The sequence below is a fragment of the Hemiscyllium ocellatum genome, chromosome 17 (assembly GCF_020745735.1).
Source record: "Hemiscyllium ocellatum isolate sHemOce1 chromosome 17, sHemOce1.pat.X.cur, whole genome shotgun sequence".
Taxonomy (NCBI): Eukaryota; Metazoa; Chordata; class Chondrichthyes; order Orectolobiformes; family Hemiscylliidae; genus Hemiscyllium; species Hemiscyllium ocellatum.
The window spans coordinates 54,629,636-54,650,235 of record NC_083417.1 but is presented as its reverse complement, the minus strand read 5'-3'; the positions used below and the strand labels follow the sequence as shown (position 1 = coordinate 54,650,235).

General features: G+C 39.3%; 1 protein-coding gene across 1 annotated transcript; it reads right to left on the bottom strand.

Annotated features, from left to right (window-relative positions):
- Positions 1 to 1,450: 1,450 nt before the first annotated feature.
- Positions 1,451 to 18,370, bottom strand: LOC132823754 (tubulin polymerization-promoting protein family member 3-like). The gene is made up of 4 exons (XM_060837765.1): positions 18,313 to 18,370; positions 12,047 to 12,254; positions 6,601 to 6,754; positions 1,451 to 4,061 (listed from the first exon to the last, which is right to left on the bottom strand). The coding sequence occupies exons 2-4, from the start codon at positions 12,238 to 12,240 to the stop codon at positions 3,870 to 3,872; spliced, it is 540 nt and encodes a 179-aa protein (XP_060693748.1). The 5' UTR covers positions 12,241 to 12,254; positions 18,313 to 18,370; the 3' UTR covers positions 1,451 to 3,869.
- Positions 18,371 to 20,600: the final 2,230 nt, after the last annotated feature.

The following is a 20,600-nucleotide window of genomic DNA, read 5'->3' as shown; positions in this document are numbered from 1 at the left end:
GGCCTCTATGGCTAATAATGGTACAGATTCTGATTTCTTTCCATTGTGTGGCTGACTCTGACCCTCACCACTGGCAATTAGGAGGATTTTTAGATTGATACTCTTCCTGCTTGCCTGCTTGGCCATGATATGGATGCACATTTCCTGGCGATCAACTCCTGGTATGGGACTCAAACCTGGAGCTTCTCTTTCAGAGGTAGAGATGCTGTACACTATAGTAAAATAACTCCCTACATGCTTCCTCCTGGACTGCTAATTTTTAAAATATAACTATGGCTGTTTAATTATCCTGCATGGCTAGTTCCTGAGATGGCCAAGGGACCGATTTAGATTGGGTAGGGTGCAGAACTAGTTACAGGTTAACAGCTGGATCTATCAGCCTTCTCCCCAGCCTTGAGCATCAAAGAATCCCCAATACCTTTGCCACAAATTGTCAAATCCTGGCAATAAGATGGACACAATCAGACTTGGCTGACTTGCTCATCTTGTCAGTTATCATTGAGCTTGAAGACAAGTTTCCAGTCCTAAAATTAAAACAGACTGTGTAATTACAGTATACAAAGTTGAGCAGTGTCATAAGTTACTCCGTTCATTCATGGATATCTCAATCTTTGCAACTTTCATGTGGCTATCTGGCTTAAGTATTGTGCGATTCACAGCTGAGTTAGCAGACTTAATGACTTGCAGATCAAATGCTGGACAACAGTTAAAGTATTAATAGTTATATAATAATTGAGTGTGTTTCATGTTCCCACTGACAAAATTGCTTGTTTAGGAATTGTTCATTAGTAGTTTCAAATGCTGTTCCCAATATTAATGAAAACAGGCACTGCTCCAAATATTTATTGAACAAATGCATCCTAAATCAGAAAGCATGTGAAAATAAAAATATTCAGATGTTGAGCTCGATTGTACCATCTTGAACTCTAAGTCGACTAAATTCCTTTAATATTGTATCTGAAGACATAGCAATGTACTCCCTACAAACAGCAATTACATTGAAACTATGCTTGGTATAGACTCTTTTATTCAAAGCAGCTGCCTGATTGTTTGCATGGATCTTTGGTTTCCATAGAGATGCATATAAACACAGACTGCCTGCTTACTGCATGCTAGAACCATGACCCAATTGTAACTTACATTTCTTTTGGGAGCTTCACCCAAAAGAACTTGATAAACGCTTTTCAATTGAAGCCAAAAAACACAATGCATTATTAGTGATCAGTAATGTTTTTAAGATTATTTTAATCTTGAATTACTCTCCAAAGATGAAAGTACTCTACTTTGTTTTGAGACAATGATTTTCCCATACACTACTGGCTGAATGGGAGGTATTGACAGTGTTGTTTGTGGTGGTACTTTTCACCTTCAAGTACCTGCACCCTAATACTGAACCTATGTTCGATCCTTTTCTCCAACTGAAACAGAAAATATCAAAAGTCATCAATAATTTATTACAAAATATTTATTTATAACAACAGTTACTAACAGAAAATTAACCAAAACATGAATAGAAACTTGAATTATTGGTAAACTGTCATTGTGCTTTATTTGCCCCGCTTAATATTTGACTACATTAATCTTTGCTTTAACTCAAAACAAGATGAATAAAGAAAGTTAAGAACAGAGCCATTGTTTTCAATAACCTGCATGCCATTTTGACTAAATTTTATACATGTTAGGTAATGAAATAGTGATAGGTTTCAAAGTACACGCTCAGCGGACAAAGTACTTGGTACAGTCTAACAAAGCTCGACATTTCCCAGAGTAAAAAGCATTCCTCAAGAAGAGGGAAGTGCTTATTCAAACTATTAACTGAAAATGTTTGGCCTTATGTACTCTCACATTATGAGTTGGAAAGGCTTAAATTGACATGACCATTATCAAAACAGCAAGCCCAGGTGCAATGTAGTTACCTCCCTAAAGCACAGGTTACATTATTGAATGGATGTCGAAGAGGAAGATGGTGATGTAGTTGCAATGTTACTGAATGAGTAATGCAGAGCCACAGGCAAATGCTCTGGGGGTATAGAGGATGCAGAAGCTGGTAGAATTTAAATTCAGTTAATAATGAAAATGAAAGCTTGTGTCAGTGATGGCAACTATTACAACTATAATTGATTGTCGTTAAAAACAAAAACCATCTGCTTCACTACTGTCCTTTAGTGAACAATATCTGCCATGCTTACTTGGTATAGCCTAGCCATGACTCCAGCCATATAGCAATGTGGTTAACCTTTGAATAGTCCAGTAACTCCCTCCACCCCACCTCCACTCAACCCCAGTTCACAGACAATTAATAGTGGGAAACAAACACTGGCCTTACCAGTGACACCCACATTCTATGAACAGATAAAATAGAAAGGTTACTGTGGGCTCATGGATTCTATAGATTAAGGCATCATTTTGTGAAATTCCACTTTTGGTGTTACAGTCACACATACCCTTCAGTCTAACCAGTGCATGCCGAACATAATCTCAAATTAAACTAGCCTCACCTGCCTGCTCCTGGCCCATACCCCTCCAATCCTTGCCTATTCATGTACTTATCCAAATGTCTTTTAAATGTAATTGTGCCTACATCCAGCACATCCTCAGGAAGTTCAATCCATACAAGAATTATCCTGTGTAAAAAAAAAAGTTCCCTGTGTCTTTTAAATCTCTCCTCTGACCTGAAAAATATGTCCCCTAGTCTTGAAAATCCCCCAATCTAGAGAAAAGACATCTACCATTAGGCCTGGTGTTTATTCACGAAATTGGGGTGAGACCCACTAAAATTTGCTATATTGTCTGTTTTGACACATAGTTACTATTTTTAACCTGGAGGAAAAAGATTAGAGGTACATTGGCCAACGTCAGTAACTAACATGATTCATTCATATGGAGGGCAAACAATGCCACTGACTGGATGGCTCAAATGCCATGTTTCAACATAATGCCATGCTGCTTTTGAACTGAGGAATTTTCTGAAACAGATTTATTTCCTGGAACAACCTGCGCTAAAACTGACCCCAACATTGTTGCTTTGGATGGCAAGGAAAAGTTGAGCTGCAAAAAAACACAACAGCTGCCTCTGCAATGAACTCTGTAAATTAATTTTCAAACATTAAGCCTACTTTCAATCACTAAACAATAAAAATCAATGAAAGCAACAACAATGGTTGACAATCTGATCATATCAATATCAAATGTTGCACCATATCAAAGTATCTGGTAATAACTGTCTTTAAAAATGCTTCTGATATGCACAGGAAACTCAACATAGTATTGCACATTTTTCACCTGCAACTTACTGCCCATTAAAACAATGGTTGCAAGATCACAGGCCAAGAATGAACAATTTAGGGAGATATGCTTCTGAAATGTCAAAAGAACATTGCATCAAAATTGTATGGCATGATCTTTTTTCCTTTATAGACTAATTAACGAGTCTTGTTTGGAAAATAATGTTCAAGCAACTGTTTTGTAAAAGTTTTGTTTAAAATTACAGATACCCTTTCCAAATAGCATAAATAGCATGAAATACTGTTTCCAATATCATTAGGCATTTTAACATTAACTTCTATATGGTGTAATGAATGTTTTTACTTTACTGATGTATGGCCACTCATTAAATATGTACGTATTCATTCCTAAACACAGATGTTATTGTGGTTATTTTAAGTATGATAGTGTCTATAGAAAAAAAAAGTAAAATATTTAATATGTTCATACAGGAAAATATACCTTTTATTGTTAGAGTAATTATTCTGAATTTAAAACTTTAGCCTGTAAAGAAGAATGACTAAATTATTTTTAATAGGTCTTCAGATGAAATAACCAAAAGGTTTACCCTTGCTTACAATAAACCAAGAAATGTCTTTTTGACATTATTTGTCTTTTGCTTTCTCATTGTAGGTCCCAGCTCCTTTGTAAGCTGCCACGTAACCTGTTTTTTCTATCATATCTTCTCGACCAACTTTCCCTTTGCCTTTGCCATTTTGATCAAAGCGTTCTTTATGGGAGCCTGTATATTTAGATGTATCTGTTAATCTGTCAACGGCACCAGCCTTTGTTACTTTCTAGGAAGGAAAAAAGTTTCATTGTAAGGCAAAGTCACAGCAGGTCCATGTTTCTGATTGCAAGTTCAGACTCTAGTTATGCTGGAGTTAAATGACTACCCATCCAAGTGCCAAATCCAAATACACATTTCTGCAAAAACATCAAATAACAAGATGTAAAACTCTGCAGAAACTGTAACAAAACCTCAAAAACCTGTTTAATAAAATTACATGACTCATAAGCACAGGATAATCAACAAATGCCACGGCCACACTAATTTATGTTTATTTGATGAATGGATCTAGACCAAACAGGCAATGTTAGTATTCCTTGCCTGACCCTAATTGGTTGCCAAGGTGGTCATAGTGATCAGCCTTTTAACCTGCTGCAGTCAGTCTGATGTAAAAGGGTAAACTTCCAGAATTTTGACCAGGTAGTCATGAAGGTACTCTGATAAAATCAGAAATTGCTAGAAAAGCTCAGCTGGTCTGTCAGCACTGGTGGAGAGAAATCAGAGTTAACATTTCAGATCTGGTTCTCCTTCCTCAGAATTGAAAGTGATATATTTCCAAGTCAGAATAGTTCATGACTAGAAGGGGAACTTGGAGACAGGGTACTCCCATGTACCTGCTGTCCTTATCCATCTGGGTGCTAGAAAGTAAAATGGGTTTGGGATGGACTGCTGAAGTTTTGGAAGTTGAAAGGTACACACCTCAGCCACATTGAGAGGTAGTGGAGAGAATACAGGTTTAATGAGGTAAGGTGTCACTTAGCAGGCTGTTTTGTTGCCGATAGTGCCAAGCTTATTGAGTGCTGTTAGTTCTGGGAATTCCAAATATACTGCACCGTGTGCATAATTGGTCAATACCAGTTTGTGGCTCAACTGGTCAGCATCTGGCTGTAAGCTAAAAGGTTGGTGGTTCAAGACCATCCAGGCACAGAACTTTAAGCTGTGCGATGGTGGTATTGTGATGAGCATAGCTGCCTTCCAAGAAGTTGACCTGGGTTTGATTCACAGCCATCGCAAGCGCTTTTAACAAAAAGCCATAAGCAGATTTGTGATATAAACATTTGAGGCAGCACAGTGGCTAGCACTGCTGCCTCATAACGCCAGGGACCCAGGTTCGATTCCAGCCTTGGCCGACTGCCTGTGTGGAGTTTGCATATTCTCCTCATGTCTGTGTGAGTGTCCTCAGAGTGCTCTGGTTTCCTCCACAATCCAGAGATGTGGGGGTTAGGTGAATTGGCCATGCTAAATTGCCCATAATGTTCAGGGATGTGTAGGTTAAGTGCATTCATCAGGTATAAATGTAGAATAAGAGGGTAGAGGAATAGGTCTGGATAGGTTACTCTTCGGAGGGTCAGCATGGACTTGTTGGGCCAAATGGCCTGTTTCCACACTGTAGGGATTCTATGTATTCAAGGTTGTATGCCCTTTGCAGAGCACTGGCCTATGCATATAGGTGAAATCAGCACTCTACCAAGGTTAATCCTTCCATTCATTCAGCATCACAATTGTTATGATCAAATGTCTCTCATTATAAGCTTTATATTCAAAACCAGGAACTCTGAAAAAAAACCTGTACAAAAGTGTGTCCTACTAACGGCTTTTAAGAATGAACCTGGACTTTGTATTCAATCATTTAGAAGTGAGCAATCATCTCATAACAAAAGATTTTTCTTTTGTAGCTTGCTTGAAGCGTGAACGGATAGGAGCAACAAGAATCTCAGTTAACAATGAATATGGGACAAAGATTGAGAATAGAACAACAGACGAGGTGATGAGTTCAATGTCAAATCAGTACAGGCTGAAGGAAAGACTGGATTACAGGAAAGAGAAAGGATAGAAATGAAAATTACATTTTTCTAAAAATGTGAAAAGCTGTGAACTCGCCATTACTTTTTCCAGCAAGATTTGGATTAAACTCTCTATTAATTAATACATGTCTGGTTTTGACGAGGAGGATTCCAATATAGATTGGGGATTTGAGTGAATTTTTGCTTGAAATATTAAGACATTCTTCAGATGTTTTCAGAACAAATTCACCTTCAGAAATTACAAAATAAAGCATAAATGAGAGATGCACTAACAACAATAGCAGGCTGAGGGAATGTGCAATTTTCTGTAGTATGCTCTTCTAATGGTGATTTTGGTAGGTATTAGTACCTATAATTATTTTATTGAATAACCTGTATATCATACAGCAAATGAGGATTCCTGTTATTTAAGTTGTTGCAGGGTGGTGCACTCCAGACAAGCGCAAATGCTGGTTTTTCAAATAACAGAAGGACTAGAACGATGTTTCCATCAATTATTTAAATTCAATAGGTTATAAAGATCCAAGGACCATACCTACAAGTTCCTAAAGTTAGAACAAGGTGGCATGTCCATAGATTCCTCTTTATCCTATGGATCCATTTACAGTTTCCTAGTAAATACCTTTTGCAACTTGATACACTTCCAACTCTCAGGAACAATGCCCTGTTTCTGGTAATTTTATGGTATATGAGAGTTGTCTAGTCATGTGATATTCTTATCTTCACCACTGATTAACTCACCGTCACTCCAACATTTGTTGGATCTTTTCCAGCAATCAGTTTGTAGGCTGCCTCAATTGCTTCCTCTTTACTTCTGCCTTTGAATCTTTTTGGAGCGAGCTCTGCCAGTGCATTTTTAAACTCTTCAAATGTGATTACTCGAGCTGTCTTAGCTCTGTGCACAAACGTAATTAAAATGCATCAGTTCAGATGGAGCAATTGGTCAGGTGAATTCTGATTGGTACAATGGTTACAAAGTTATTACAAACAGAAAAAAAATCATATTCAAGTTATTGCAAAATAGCCCCAGGAATAAAATGTAAGGAATGTAGCTGTATTTAACGTCTCAATCTATTTTTTGAAAAATACTTTTAACAAACGTGACTAATTAGGAACTTAACATTTCTTTTCAGCATCACATTCTTCACTTAAGGCACTTAAGGTTGTCACAAACTTAGAATTGCTTGCACATTGTTACAACCAGATCTGGGCGAGGTTTCCATGGGATAATCCAAATTCCTAAACTCGCACGTAAGGGGGGAACTGAACTGGCTCCCTTTCTCTGTTCAATCAGCACCTTGGTGGGTTGTAGCACGGTTGATTTGAAAAGGATCCCTTCCCTTGTGGTTGCCTTTCCCTCAGATCACATAAACTTCCATTTTAAAAGCAGCCAATTTAACCAGGCTTTCTTGAATTAACAAAAAGAGTTTATTACTTACTACCTGTGCAAAAAATAGTAACAATATACACAACCATTAGAACTAAAGAGGTAAGCCCAAAATCGTAAAAGGAAAAGATTAACCTTGGAATTGTTAGTGAACAGCAGATAGTTGAATATTATAATTTTGCACAGCGTTAGAGATTCTGTAGCTTTGATTGCTTTTAGCTTTGACTGCATTCTATCATTCACAGTAAGACAGAGAGAGAAAGAGAGAGAGAGAGAGAGTGTCCTTTTGTTGTCCTGTTTCCCTTTTTCCTAGCTGCCAGCTTGACATCTTGTACTAGTCGAAATGAGAGGTTACCTTTACCTGCAACACAGGGGTGATTAGAGGATAGTTCTTCCACTGTGACCTTCACTTTGTTCTAACTTTCGAACCCAAGCTGATATGATGAGAACATTCAGTTCTACTAGGACACTCCAGTACAGCCGAAACTGACTTTTTAAACCCCTGCTCTTTGTAACTTTCACAGTTAAAAACAGAAAAATATGTCTGTAGTTTGGGATATAATCCAGAGTGTGGGAAGGGAGCTGTTGAACAGGCATGCAATGCTCCTTGTTATCATAGTCCAATCTGCTTGAAGTTTATTTTATACCTTTAGAAGTTATATCCCATCATGCCTACACATCTGAGAGTCCAAATGGAATACTCAACACTGGTATAACTATCAGCAGTTAGAAAGGCAGAGACTTCCATCCTGTGGGAAGTCAAGGGAAATTGCCAGTACTCCCAAAGAAAATCTCCATATTCCTTGGTAATATAGCTGGCTTTACCTACGCTATGCAGCTTTCCAGTCAGGATATCATGTAAGTGTTGACTCTGGTCACTGCATTAATCTTTCAGCAGACAGTGCAGAGCTTTGTGAAGCATCTGGCTTGGGAACGAGTACAACTTACAAGTTCCAGTCACTGCTGCTCGGCTCGATTAGATGGTGTTCCAGCATGGAACAAACCTGGACTGGCTTTTCTCAGCCAAGCCCATCAGGATATTGCCTAGTGGGAAAGACCTCTCCCATAATCAAATCATGTAGAGTGAGGATGATGCAGCATGACTTACTACCGCATATCCCTTTATGTGCGGGGAGCAGCCTTGCTAAGTCTGTTTGCTGCTCTGCACATATGAGCGTGGTTGGAATTTGAGTTTGCTAGTGTTTCTGTATTGGTTGGCTGGGTGGTCAGGAGGTCAGTTTGGCCCTCATCCATGTATCTCTCCAATTTATCCCCACTATCACGAAGTGTCCTTCAGGTTGGTGTCAATAGGACTGTTACTTGCTTGTCCCCTTTTGGCAATGGTATTGCTTTATTATAGCGAGTTTTGAGAATATTTGTAGCTCAGGTTGAGGTTCTGGATTTAGGTTTGCTCGCTGAGCTGGAAGGTTCATTTCCAGACATTTTGTCACACTACTAGGTAACATCTTCAGTGGGCCTCCGGGCAAAGCACTGTTGATAATTCCTGCTTTCTATGTTTGAGTTTCTTTGGGTTAGTGATGTCATTTCCTGTTTTCCCATTTCCCCTAAGAACAGGAAATGACATCACCACATGAAATGTCATCACTACAGGAAATGACATCACCACCAGAAATTATGCCACCGCAGGAATCACCACCACCAACCCAAAGAAACTCAAACATATACATAGAAAGCAGGAATCATCAATAGTGCTTTACCCGGTGGCCCACTGAAGATGTTACCTCGTAGGGTGATGAAACATCTGGAAACGAACCTTCCAGCTCAGTGAGCAAACCTACATCCAGACTGTTTTATCATTTTGACATGATTCAGCCTGTCTTTTTTTGTTAGTCTATGATCTCAGTCAGATTGTTTGTTTCCCCAAGCGTTTTTCTATACTACATGAGCTACTCAATAAGCTTTAAAGGGTTCTTTGGATGTTGGCAGGAATACAAACTCTAATCTTCTAACTGAAAGGTTCAGGACTCGGGCAGATTTGTCTGTACATTCACAACTGTTTTCAGCTTTCCAGGTGTTCCTGGATCACTTCACAGACTTGAGTGTGTTATCTTGGAATTCTGCTGTGTATACTAACATGGAGTCTTCCTTCTTCTGTTCTCGGTATTCCTAATCAAGCTGTTCAGGGATGTTATGATGCACCGCTGGAGCAGGTGGGACTTTTCTCCTCCTCCTTACCTAAAATCCTCTCCTTGAGTAGCTTCAGAGACCCTCACACTTGGTGCAACAAGCTAATTCAAATGGAGTAAGCCTCACTGGGTGAGTCCTTGGTGGTGAACCCCTGGTGGTGAACAGAAGAAAATATGGTTCTTTATCCCAGTTATGGGCAACTCATTGCAGTATGTCCTGTTTTTAGGACATGGTGGTACTGTTCCAGCACCTGCTATGGGTGAGGGTGACATGCTGAAGACTTTACTGGGTTGTGGCATGGTTACCTATGAACCTGGACTATGTTGGGCATGAAATTAGAGCCCATGATCTCAATGCACAGATCATACTTGATCAGCGGTCAATTCTCTCACTTTGTTTTGGAAGACAGGGTTCTTAGGGAAATGGTTATCTATCTCCATGATGGAAAGGTTATACCAGTAGCCCCCTTTTTGTTTTGGGTGGGGGTCTCACACGGTCCACAAACACCTTGCTGATATGATTCCCATACCAGGTTCTGGGGAACCAAAGAGGAGGTATTACTGTAGGTTTTGGGTTTTCCCACAACCTGGCAGATGTGGCAGATTCTGCAAAGCCTTCCCATCGTCCCTATGGAGCTGAGGACAATAGAAATGCTAGTTGATGTGGGCTTGAGTTTGAGTGTACCTTCATTTCCAGCCATTGGAATTTCATGAGCAAACTGAAACATTTGCTGACCATTTTTCAGCAGCACTGCTACCTGGTAGGTCCTGGCCACTTCTCATTTGCAGGTCGGCGAGGAGGCCTCCTTTTCCTCAACTGTCGCAACATTCAGGGAGTGCTTCTGCCTCAGCTTTAGTCTGAGCTTGTCGTTTTTAACAGTGGGTTAGCTTGCTGTACTGTTACCAAGGAAGTTCTATACTCCTTCTATGGTCTTCTAGACTCCTGAAAATGTTTTTGGATAATCTCTTCTGCTTGCAGAGCCACCTCAGCCTCCAAAGACTGATTTTGTCCTGCCATTGGCTGTCTCACAGTGACAGGGAAAATACCAGGAATTTTCTCTGAAAGCTATTGGGTCTCCCTGACCTCATAATGCATTGCAAAGACAAATGCGAAATCTATTATTTATGATCCCACTAGGTCATTGTTGAGGAGTAAATCAACCCCAACCTCAGGCAGAGTCGGGACTACTCTAGTGGTCACATGTCCCAGTACAAGGTCACACTCCAGATGCACTCTCCTCCAATCCCCTTTGCCAGCACCTTTACACTTTCTGTACTTTCTTGTGGGAAGAGAATATCTTTTCCCACAGTAGAGTTTGGCTAGTCCAAGCATCCCTCAGTATCATGATAGGCTTGCTCTCCTCACCCGGGCAATATGGCCATCATTTCTTTAGATATTAAATCCTGGTAACAGGTTGGACTAAAGGGTATATTTCCATGCTGTACTTCTCTATGACTCTAAGATTTGTTGAACAGAATTAGGAATATCTTTGCAGGGCTTCACAGATACAGTCAAATCCATAGCTTGATGTGATAAGCTCTCGGATTCTCATTCTCAGCACACATGCATATATCCCAATTAATTCCATGGTTTTGCCCTATAGCCTCCAGCAATTGACCCAGACATGCCCTTTTAGCAACTGGAACACAGGTTTCTTGGCTTCATCTCAGCACCATCTTTCCTGCTCTGAGGGCTCCCAGTATTTCCCACTCTCCCATTGGTGGTCAATTTCTCCTCATTCACTCCCAAGGGTTGAGATTGATGAGGGAAACAGGGGTTTGTGGATCAGCCAGTGTGGTGACCTGCTTGATCCAGTCACTCCCTGTTTTTTGGTGTGTATTCTAATTGGGAGGGGGATGGATTATTTAAACTCAAGGAGAGTTATTTCATGAAGTTACTTGTGTAAGTATCTACTTGGACTGTATGCTTAAGGAATGTATATTGTAAGTGTCAAGTGCACTGCAAATTGTAATTCATTGTAATAGTAAATTTGTAATTTTTTAGAACACTGTGCATTAATGTAACAAACAAAATATATTTTTGGAATGAAAATAAACTTCTGCTAACTTGAAAATAGAAACGTTGCACATTCTGTGAATCTGAACAAACAAAAAAGCACTGAAACGCATATCTCAGTCATCACTCCAAAGATGAAGAGAAATTAATAACCAGATCATTCATCAAGTAATGGTCTGGGAAGCTATACTTAGCCATGACGTATTCATTGACAGTAAGTGCCTTTTGGCTAAATGTAGATGGGATGAAGATGCCTTTTGAATGTGTCACTTAGCCTATATAGTACTCATGATGCATGATGTGACTGAGGTAGCTCAGTTGTTGTTGAACAGTGAGCAGTTTTTTTTTAGCAGGGGTTGGGGAATAATGACTGAATGTTGAATTGAGATAGCTCACACCAGTTCACCTGGACTTTCAAAAGCTGACAATAGGCAAGGCAACATTCTGATGGAACTTGATTCCACTTGTTTGACTTAAATAAAAGTAGAGGTTTCAAAATTCTAAAAAAAAACTCCAAAAGTTGACTATTGCAATCAAGAAATCTGCCTTCACTTCACCTCAACTAATTACTTGATGGCAATTTATTCTTTACAGGATGTGCAATATTTCTATGTTAAAAAAAAATCTTGTACTTACTTCACTTTTGAAAAGACAATGTCCACATCAGTTGAGGTGATTGCTTTGCCATCGATAATTTTGCAGTCTTTGCACAGCTTGGCCCAATTTTTCCCAGTCATTTCATTACCAGTTGCTTTGGTGTCACCATACGCTGCAAACTTTTTAAATGACTCCTGTAGAGCTTCTGTGCTAACAGAGCCTCCTTCTGCCATCTTTCAGATAATAGCTGAATAATTAAAGAAATAAAGATAAAGGTTCTCCTACTCCAAAACTTTGGCTTATTCAGGATCTTCTCTGAATATGAACAACATACTTATTAATTTTCTCTGCCGCACATGTATTTGCACAGTTCGCTGTGAGCTGTCAGTATTGGGGAACAAAGATGATTCACATCTTTAACCAGCGAAGTGATTTGGAAGACATTTCAGTTCAACATGTGGGAGAACATTCCCGCTGTGTGCTCGATCTAATCAGATTGTAAATATATTCTTTATCGATGAACTAAAACATTAGCCTATTCCTTTCTGCAGATGTTGTTGGCTGTGCTGAGCACAGCATTTTGTTTAACCTCAGTTTTCCAACATCTACAGTATTTTACAAGGCATCTATGTTCAATGCAAGCAGAAATCCAAAGAAAGGTCCGGCAATAGAGATGTATTTGTTTTTATCATGTTTGTAATCATTGACAAAGATGACAGAAGTTACATAGTGTTGAATCTCTCATGACACTTTGTGGCCAATGAAATACTTTTTGAAATGTGTTACTGTTATAATGTAGGAAATGCAGCAGCCAATATGGGCACAACAAGCTACACTATCACAACAATGTGAAAATAATCAGGTAATTTGTTCATGTGATAAAGGGATATTAATAAGGACACAAGCAAAACTCCCCTATTGTTTCTAAACGTAGTCCTATGAGATCTTTAACATCCATTCAGGCAGACATGTGGAACCATGGTTTAAAACGTCAGATAGACACCACGTATGATTCTGAAACAGTCCCTCACCTCAGTACCAGACCAGGGTGTCAGTCTTTACTGTGTTTGTACTCAAGATGTAGATTGGGATTGGAACTCAAATCACGTGACTGCTGATGATTACTGATCCAAGATACATGAAGCTGTCAATGATCTCAAGGGTAAGGTTGTTAATGTTGATGGAAAAGGGAGTTCTTATGTTTTAATCCATATCTTGGTCTTCCCAATGCACAGAGTCAGTCCAGGTTCCCCACAGGCTTGGGAGAACCTATCGAAAAACAGCAGCAAGTGAACTTCAGTGTCAGGTGCCAGCACGATGTCAGTCACAAACAGCAACTCATGGACTTGGACATTATATACTTTGGTATTGGCGCTCAGTCTTACTAAGTCAGCTCTGACTTGCTGACAGCTTCATTTAACACACCTAAAGTATACACAGCAGCACAGGGCAAAACAGCCAGAGAGAGTTAACGTCATGATACAGCCCCTGCTTTATTTGGTGACTAATCTCAAAAGCTTCTGATAAGATTTCATTATAACTGTGCATTCTCTGATGGGCAGATGTCCAAAAGGTCCATTTGGGTAACCTATTTCCCCACACTAGTTTAAAGTGCCCATCTCCATTGAAGATTGAAGTCCTTGTTGAGATCTGTGATGGGGACATTGTATGCACAGTTGACACTACTTCCCCTCTAATTGCTGAAATAAGATCATGTTGACTGTCAATCTACCAATTCTGAAGCTGCACTGAGACTCAAGGTCAATTTCTGATGCCAGGACCTGCAAACTGGTCTGAGCATTGACAGCGATCACCTTCCAACAACACTGGACAATGAGCTCTCTCACTGATTGCTATAGTCACTGACGGTCCCTATCGTTCTTTAAAAGGTGACTATCCCGTCCCAAAGGAAGAAACCAATAAAACAAAAACAGCAATATCTGGAAACAAATGCAATGGTCTTCCACTTTAAAGCATACAATGTGTACCATTTTTTCTAGATTTTCCTTCTAGAATGTCTTGACACACAAAAGCCTTCCTCCAACAGAAACACAAGTTTGTGCAGATAGTGCAGCAATGCTGATTTTCCATTTTTGAGGGTTCTAGGTGGAGTGTCAACATCTTCTGGCACTGCTCATTGGCAAGATGCTCAATGATCTTGTTGAACTTAAAGATGGAAGGCTCACGATCCAGGCCCTCCTTGACAGGAAAGTCTGGAATGGCACTGAGCACTTCTTCAGGGACATTGTTTTCTGTTGCATCGAGGTAATGCTCCCCCTGCTTTTCCGTCTGCTTGCTCAGTTCACTGATGAGCATTCCTGACTTTATCTGTAAGTGGGTTAATTAGCTGCTGCTGGACCAGTTGCCATTTAAATTCCTTCATACATCATTCTCAAACCCCGGAGTTCAGCAACTGGAGGGCAGGGTTTAAGAGAGATTGTATACTTGATGCTGTTGCAGAGTTTCACCCAGTATTGGCGCGGCAGTGAGCAGTCTTCTGAGATGATTCTGGTAGTTCTGGGAGCATCGAGATGGTGTTTGCTGGGGACCTTCTGGTAGTTCATGACGGGTCTCCACTTCATTGCAGAAACGGACTGAGAGACCAATAAACTGCAAACTCATCAGCATTGCTCAGGTCTCTTTCCCCAGATGCAGTAAATTATGCAGTTATAAGTGGTGTTGCTCATTCACGCCACCCTCTGATTTTTAGCATTGTCTGAAAGAGAATGCCTCGACGATTTTGATTAACTGTGGAATGGTAGGTGCTGGTCGTAATTCAACCTTTCTTCCTGCAGTGATATTGGTTCCTACTCTGACGTCTGACCTTGCTGCACAGCAGGTAGTGGGCAGTATCACAACCAGTGGAGTGATGAGAACATTGCTGCCAATGGAATTGTTATGTCATCACCAAAAGCAAGTCTGGGCAGATATTGAGGAAGCCCAGAATTGTCCAAACATTCAAACACCCCTTTCAATGTTGCTCGTATTGTCCAAAGGAGAGGATGAAACAGTGCTGTTTGGTCCCAACTCTACTATAGGAGCTGCTGAAAAGCTGCTCAATAGGCAACATGTCACCATTGACAAGCCTCCACTCTGGATTTTCTGTCAGCCTTTAAATTGCTTCGTCTTCCTCTCTCCTAACATGCCCACAAGGCAGTGAAGTTACTTATCTATAGTCAGAGCTCATTTGGAGCTCCTTGTAGTTTAGCCTGGATCCTTGAGTTTTGTGCATGTCACCATAGGGAGGCACTACATAACTTCTTCATCGGCAAGCCTATGTGCCAATAGGAGAGGCTGATGTGCTCAGCTCTCTTTTTTTCAAACAGCAGTGACAGCTGAAAGCAAAAGGTAACAGGAGGTAATCACTGCACAACACTCGATGCACTCACATGTCACCTCACACCATCCATAAAAACTCATCAACTGAAGTGTTGAAGTGTAGTCATTGTTATGATTTAGGAAGTTAATTTGTAATTCATTTGTCATACTCCGTTTAGTCAACCTGCTTTAAAATATTCAAAGTCATTTTGAACTGTCAGAGGTGATGAGTTTTCAGCAAAGGAGCAGCTTTGGTAACTAGGAGAAAGTGAGGACTGCAGATGCTGGAGATTAGAGTAGAGTTTTTTAGGGCAGGAGCAGGCTGAGACAATGGGTCAACCGGGACAGTCAGATTTGTGATGATGATCCTGATGAAGGGCTTATGCCTGATCCTCGAATGCTGCCTGACCTGCTGTGCTTTTCCAGCACGACACACAGCTTTGGGAACTGTTGAAATTTCTGACACTGCAAGGCAAACTACTTTGGGCAAGAACTGTAACATGGATGTATTCAAGGGGAAACTGGGTAAATACAGGAGGGAGAGAGGAATAAAATATTTTGCTGATAGGATTAGATGAAGCAGGGTAAAGGAAGTTAATGCAAAGAATAGAGGGACAGACCAATTGGGCCCACTGTTCTGTTCCTGTACGTTCTGGTCCATTTCAACCACTTGCCTCAAACTCCATTAGATCAACCATTTTCTGTGTTGCTAATGGTGACATCATCCAACAATAAGGAAAGCTGAAAATACTAAACTAATAATTGGTCTTCAGACACTAGATTCTACTGAACCGCATCCAACAACCTATCCCTCATTTTCTTAACAACTAGGCTGGCATCAAAAAATTTCAAAAGTTAGGGAAGCGGGGCAAGGTAACAGCAGTTATGTTAATTTCCAGCAAGAATCATAGATAAAAAAGCTGCAAATGTGTATGTTGGAAGAAATTATGCATTTTCAAAATTGACAGGAATCAGACCTTATTTTGAAGCGTCTAACCTGGTCATGTTTACAGTGGCCCAGAGGATGGAAATGATCCATTTCACTAACTCCTTTTCCATTTCATACAATAAATAAATATTTTAACAGTCTGGACAGCCAACCTGAAGCTGGCCTTTCATCAGCAATGTGATTTATATTGAACAAAAATCCAGATTTAGTTTCCCTATTAATCCACAATACCATCCCAGCCCAAGCTAGCTGTCCCTCCCTTAAACTGAAGGCTCTGAATTATTCTGGCGAAAAGGATTACAAATGAGGATGATGTGAAATTCACAATGTAAAATTCATCATTTTATCCTGCTACCCATTGTTAACGTAATTATCCATCCTTTAGGAATTTGCATATTCGTTCTTCTCTTGCAGTTAGCCAACCAAGTTCCTCTGACCATGAAGGGGGCTATTGGAGTGTCTAGGTAGATTAAACAGGAACCAATTTGAAGTTGCCTAACCTGGTGCACGTTGTCTCATGTATTTCTGTGCACATTTAGTGCTAACCTTTCCCAAGGTCAGATTGCTCCAAATCACCATCGACATCGATCTGTAGCAGAAGTCAACTATCAACAAATTGAACAAAGGTGCTTCCAAGTACTCTTGAATTACTAGGACAAAGAAGTATGGCTGACACACCAGTAACATTGATGTTTACATACCATATCAATCAAAATATTTAAGTGTCATTCATGATTATCTTTGACTCAGGGGATAATAGGTTCAAGAACCACCCCAAGACCTAAGGGCACAAAATTCAAGGCTGACACACAATAATGAGTGTGTGTTGCACTGTCAGATGGCTCCCACGTGACATAAATGATCCCATGCCACAACTTTGAAGAAAACCAAGGGGAATATTCCTAATTAGCATCATCATTCCTCAAACATCAACACACAAATAGAATTGATCACATGACATTGTTGTGTGTAAGAACTTGCTGCGCTCAAATTGGCTGCCATGTATCCCATATCACAATAGTGACTACAAAACATTTCATTGGTTGTAAAGTGCTTTGGGGTGTGCTATGGTCATGATAGATTTGATAAAAATGCAAATCTTTCTTTTCAAGTGAATGCTTCATATTCATTGTATATCGCTTTGTCTTAATAACACGAAAATGTCTCTAAAAAAGAATGTACTAGTTATTATTGTTTAGCTGTGATCCAATATTCCAATCTGCATCAACTTGGCAGCACTTCTGTTTCTATATCAGGAAGGTTGTGGATTCAAGATTTAGTGCAACAATAATTTGCATTTATGTAGCACCTTTAATATAGTAAACCAGATGTGAGCACATCTGCCACTTCAATTTAGTACTCGGGAAGTGTTGTATTATTGAAGGTACTGTCTTCTGGATAACCTCTTGAACTCCTTGTTCAGTCTGATGTAATAGATGCTGCAGAATAATTTTAAAAACTGACTGTTCTGTCTTTGTCAATGTGAGCACCATCTCTTCAACAAATAGCTACACCAAAAGCAAATGATCTGATCATCACTTGTGATTTGTGGTTCCTCATTATTTTTAATTGGCTGTTTCATGAAGGGCTGCGTAGATATAAGCCATTAATTGTGAAATTTATTCAAAATTCTGAATGCATGATCAGGTACAGTATAATGCATTTCTTCCAACTTAATTACAAGCTCTAAAACCTTCAGCAAAATAATTAAGAGCTTCTAGAAATAATGACTGGAGCTCCAAGAACGTTTTAGTTTCAGTAAGCTATAGGTGGCCGCAAGTCAAATAAGTAGAAGATGCACATTACTAAGGCAATACAACAGTTCGTTCAAAGAAGGGGTGAATAAAAATGCGAATAGATCATAATCTGCTGTAAATTACTTGAACTATTTTAGTATCTTAAAATTTTTAGAACAGTAATATGCAACTCTAGACAAATGAATTCTGCCTACTTGTTCAGTCTGTACATATACTACTCACCTACTACACATAGATATTAATATTTATCATGTTAATTAGGGAGGATTTAGTGCTCTTACCTCAGAGTTCCTTCAGCTTTTGTTCTGGAGATCTAGTTACAAAGTCCTTCGATAGCCTTCCTATAACAAAATGTTCCTTTAAAGAGCTGAAGGGATGTTATTTTCTGTTTTTCCTGCAGCCATAGCAACAAACTATGTAACATCAGGAGGGCGTGATAAAATAGCACAATACAATAACGGTCATTAATTATAGCTGTAGTAGCTACAACTTTGCTCTACTAATAATTAAATGTTTATAGAAACTTATTCAACAATTGCTAAATTCTCTATATGAAGTTTGGGTTCCAAAAATGCTATAAATAGCACCGAAAATGCAATTATCCTATTTTGAAAATGTCAATTTAAAAGAATGCATATTTATCACAGCATATACCCCCCCCCCCATTTGCTTTATTCAAGATTTATCTATCCTCTGTCATGTTAATTGCAGCACGTTTTTTTTTAAAAATGCTTACTTGAAAAATCAATACAAAGAGCTAAGTCCATCAGTGTAGGAAACTATCAAAGTTGAACACCGCAAACGACAAATCAAAGTAGACCCAGAGTGGTGAGTAAATGATCCTAAACTTAGGTTTTATAAGCCTTTCATGAGGGAGCAAATAGTGGTGAAATGCATAGTTCAGATTCTGGGAGAGAAATGAGTTAGAGGGGGAAAACTGGTAGATCAATTATTTTATAGGATTGTTACAAGTTGAATTTCTGCTACTTTTCCCCAACATATCAATAAAGAAGCAATCTCATATTAAATTCATGTTTTCTACAATGTTAAGCAAGGCCAGTTTTTCATTCATTGCCTGTGTATCAACCCCACCCAAAAACAACAGTCAAGGTTTGACAGTGACCCTTTGTACACATCCAATTTGGCTGCTTCTGAATCCTGCTGCACATCAGAGTTCAGCTATTTTAAATACTCACTGGGAGAGCACTGGGTGGGTCAACTATCTTGGATTAATGTGCTCTCTATTCAGATAGAAGCCTCTTTCTTTTTAACTGTTCTAAGGTTGAAAGTTGCTTGGAACTGTTTTGAATGTCTATAGCACTCTTTCATTTCCAGAATGCATACTAATTCCAAAAATTAGGTTCCTTAAGTGGCAGATGGAGAACAGCTGGACCATGATCCTGATTCCTTTACAGAGAAAAGATGACGATATTCCATTAAATAGTCTCTATTGGAACTGCTTTGGATGCAACTTTCAGCAAAATGCAAAGGTTTAGCATTGGTTTCAGTGAATGTTTTGTGAGGGAATGGGTGGTTAAGGAGGGTGAAAACAGAAAACGATAATACGAAACTGATTTGATTTACTTTGTCATCTGTTAACTTGTCTTTTAATGTTCACCTTTCAGCCAGCACAGTGGATATTTTTATCCCATCAATTCGAGTCATAGTTGTTGGTGTGGGCCAAACTGTACAATATACTAACTGGGAATTTGGTTTGAACTGCATATAACTGGGTGAACAAAGGAAGAGCAATTTTTAAATGGAATTAACAAGTATATGGAAAATGGAAGTAAGTGTATTTGGTGACAGAATTGCAAAATTGTTGATTCTAGCCCAAGTATGAACACTTGAGGAAAATTGTATAAGGGGAAGCTGGTTAAACATGTGAGAAAGAAAGGAAGGTATTTGTTGATGGGATGAAGGAGAGTGGGAAGAGAATCATGGGAAACAAACATCGGCATGGATTAATTGGGCCAAATGGCCTGTTCCTGTGCTGTATAACTCTAAAGACCAAATTAAAAGAGATCTCATTAACACAATGCCAATGTATCAAATCAATTAAGTATAAAGTTTAAGAATTCTTTGATGGGGCACTAGTGCTTATTAAGCCATTTCATACAACAATTAAAAGTCAACCACATTGCTCTGGTCTGGTTTCACACATAGGCTGGACCAGGTAAGTTTGGCAGATTTCCTCCCACATTAGTAAACCACATGGATTTTAGAACAAAGTTAATATCATTGTCACTGTTATTTAGTTTTCACTCCCAGATTTTAATTAACAATTTAAATTTCATTACCACCACATTCTTGTGTGTCTCCATGGACAACTCAGGCTGTGACCTGGCTACTGGACCTTAGAATATTTCTCTCTCACACCAGGCCAAAGTATTGGTCAATTAACTCTCTTACTAACTTTCCCTTCCCTCCTCCCAAAAGGAAAGGTTAGTGTCAATTCAGAAATCGACTGTTTGAGCAAGTATAAAGCTGATCAGTGTTTATGCTGTTGTGGTTGGATGATTGAACTGTTCTGAAGAAGGGTCACTGGACTCAAAATGTTGGCTCTACT

Bases quoted from the DNA above. Each gene is read 5' to 3' on its own strand.
- LOC132823754 (XM_060837765.1), bottom strand. From the start codon at position 12,240: ATGGCAGAAGGAGGCTCTGTTAGCACAGAAGCTCTACAGGAGTCATTT. The intron at 6,755-12,046 runs GTAAGTACAAGA...GTTTGTGCACAG, and splicing joins ATTGTCTTTTCAAAAGTGAA to AGCTAAGACAGCTCGAGTAA. The intron at 4,062-6,600 runs GTGAGTTAATCA...TTTCCTTCCTAG, and splicing joins CAACAAATGTTGGAGTGACG to AAAGTAACAAAGGCTGGTGC.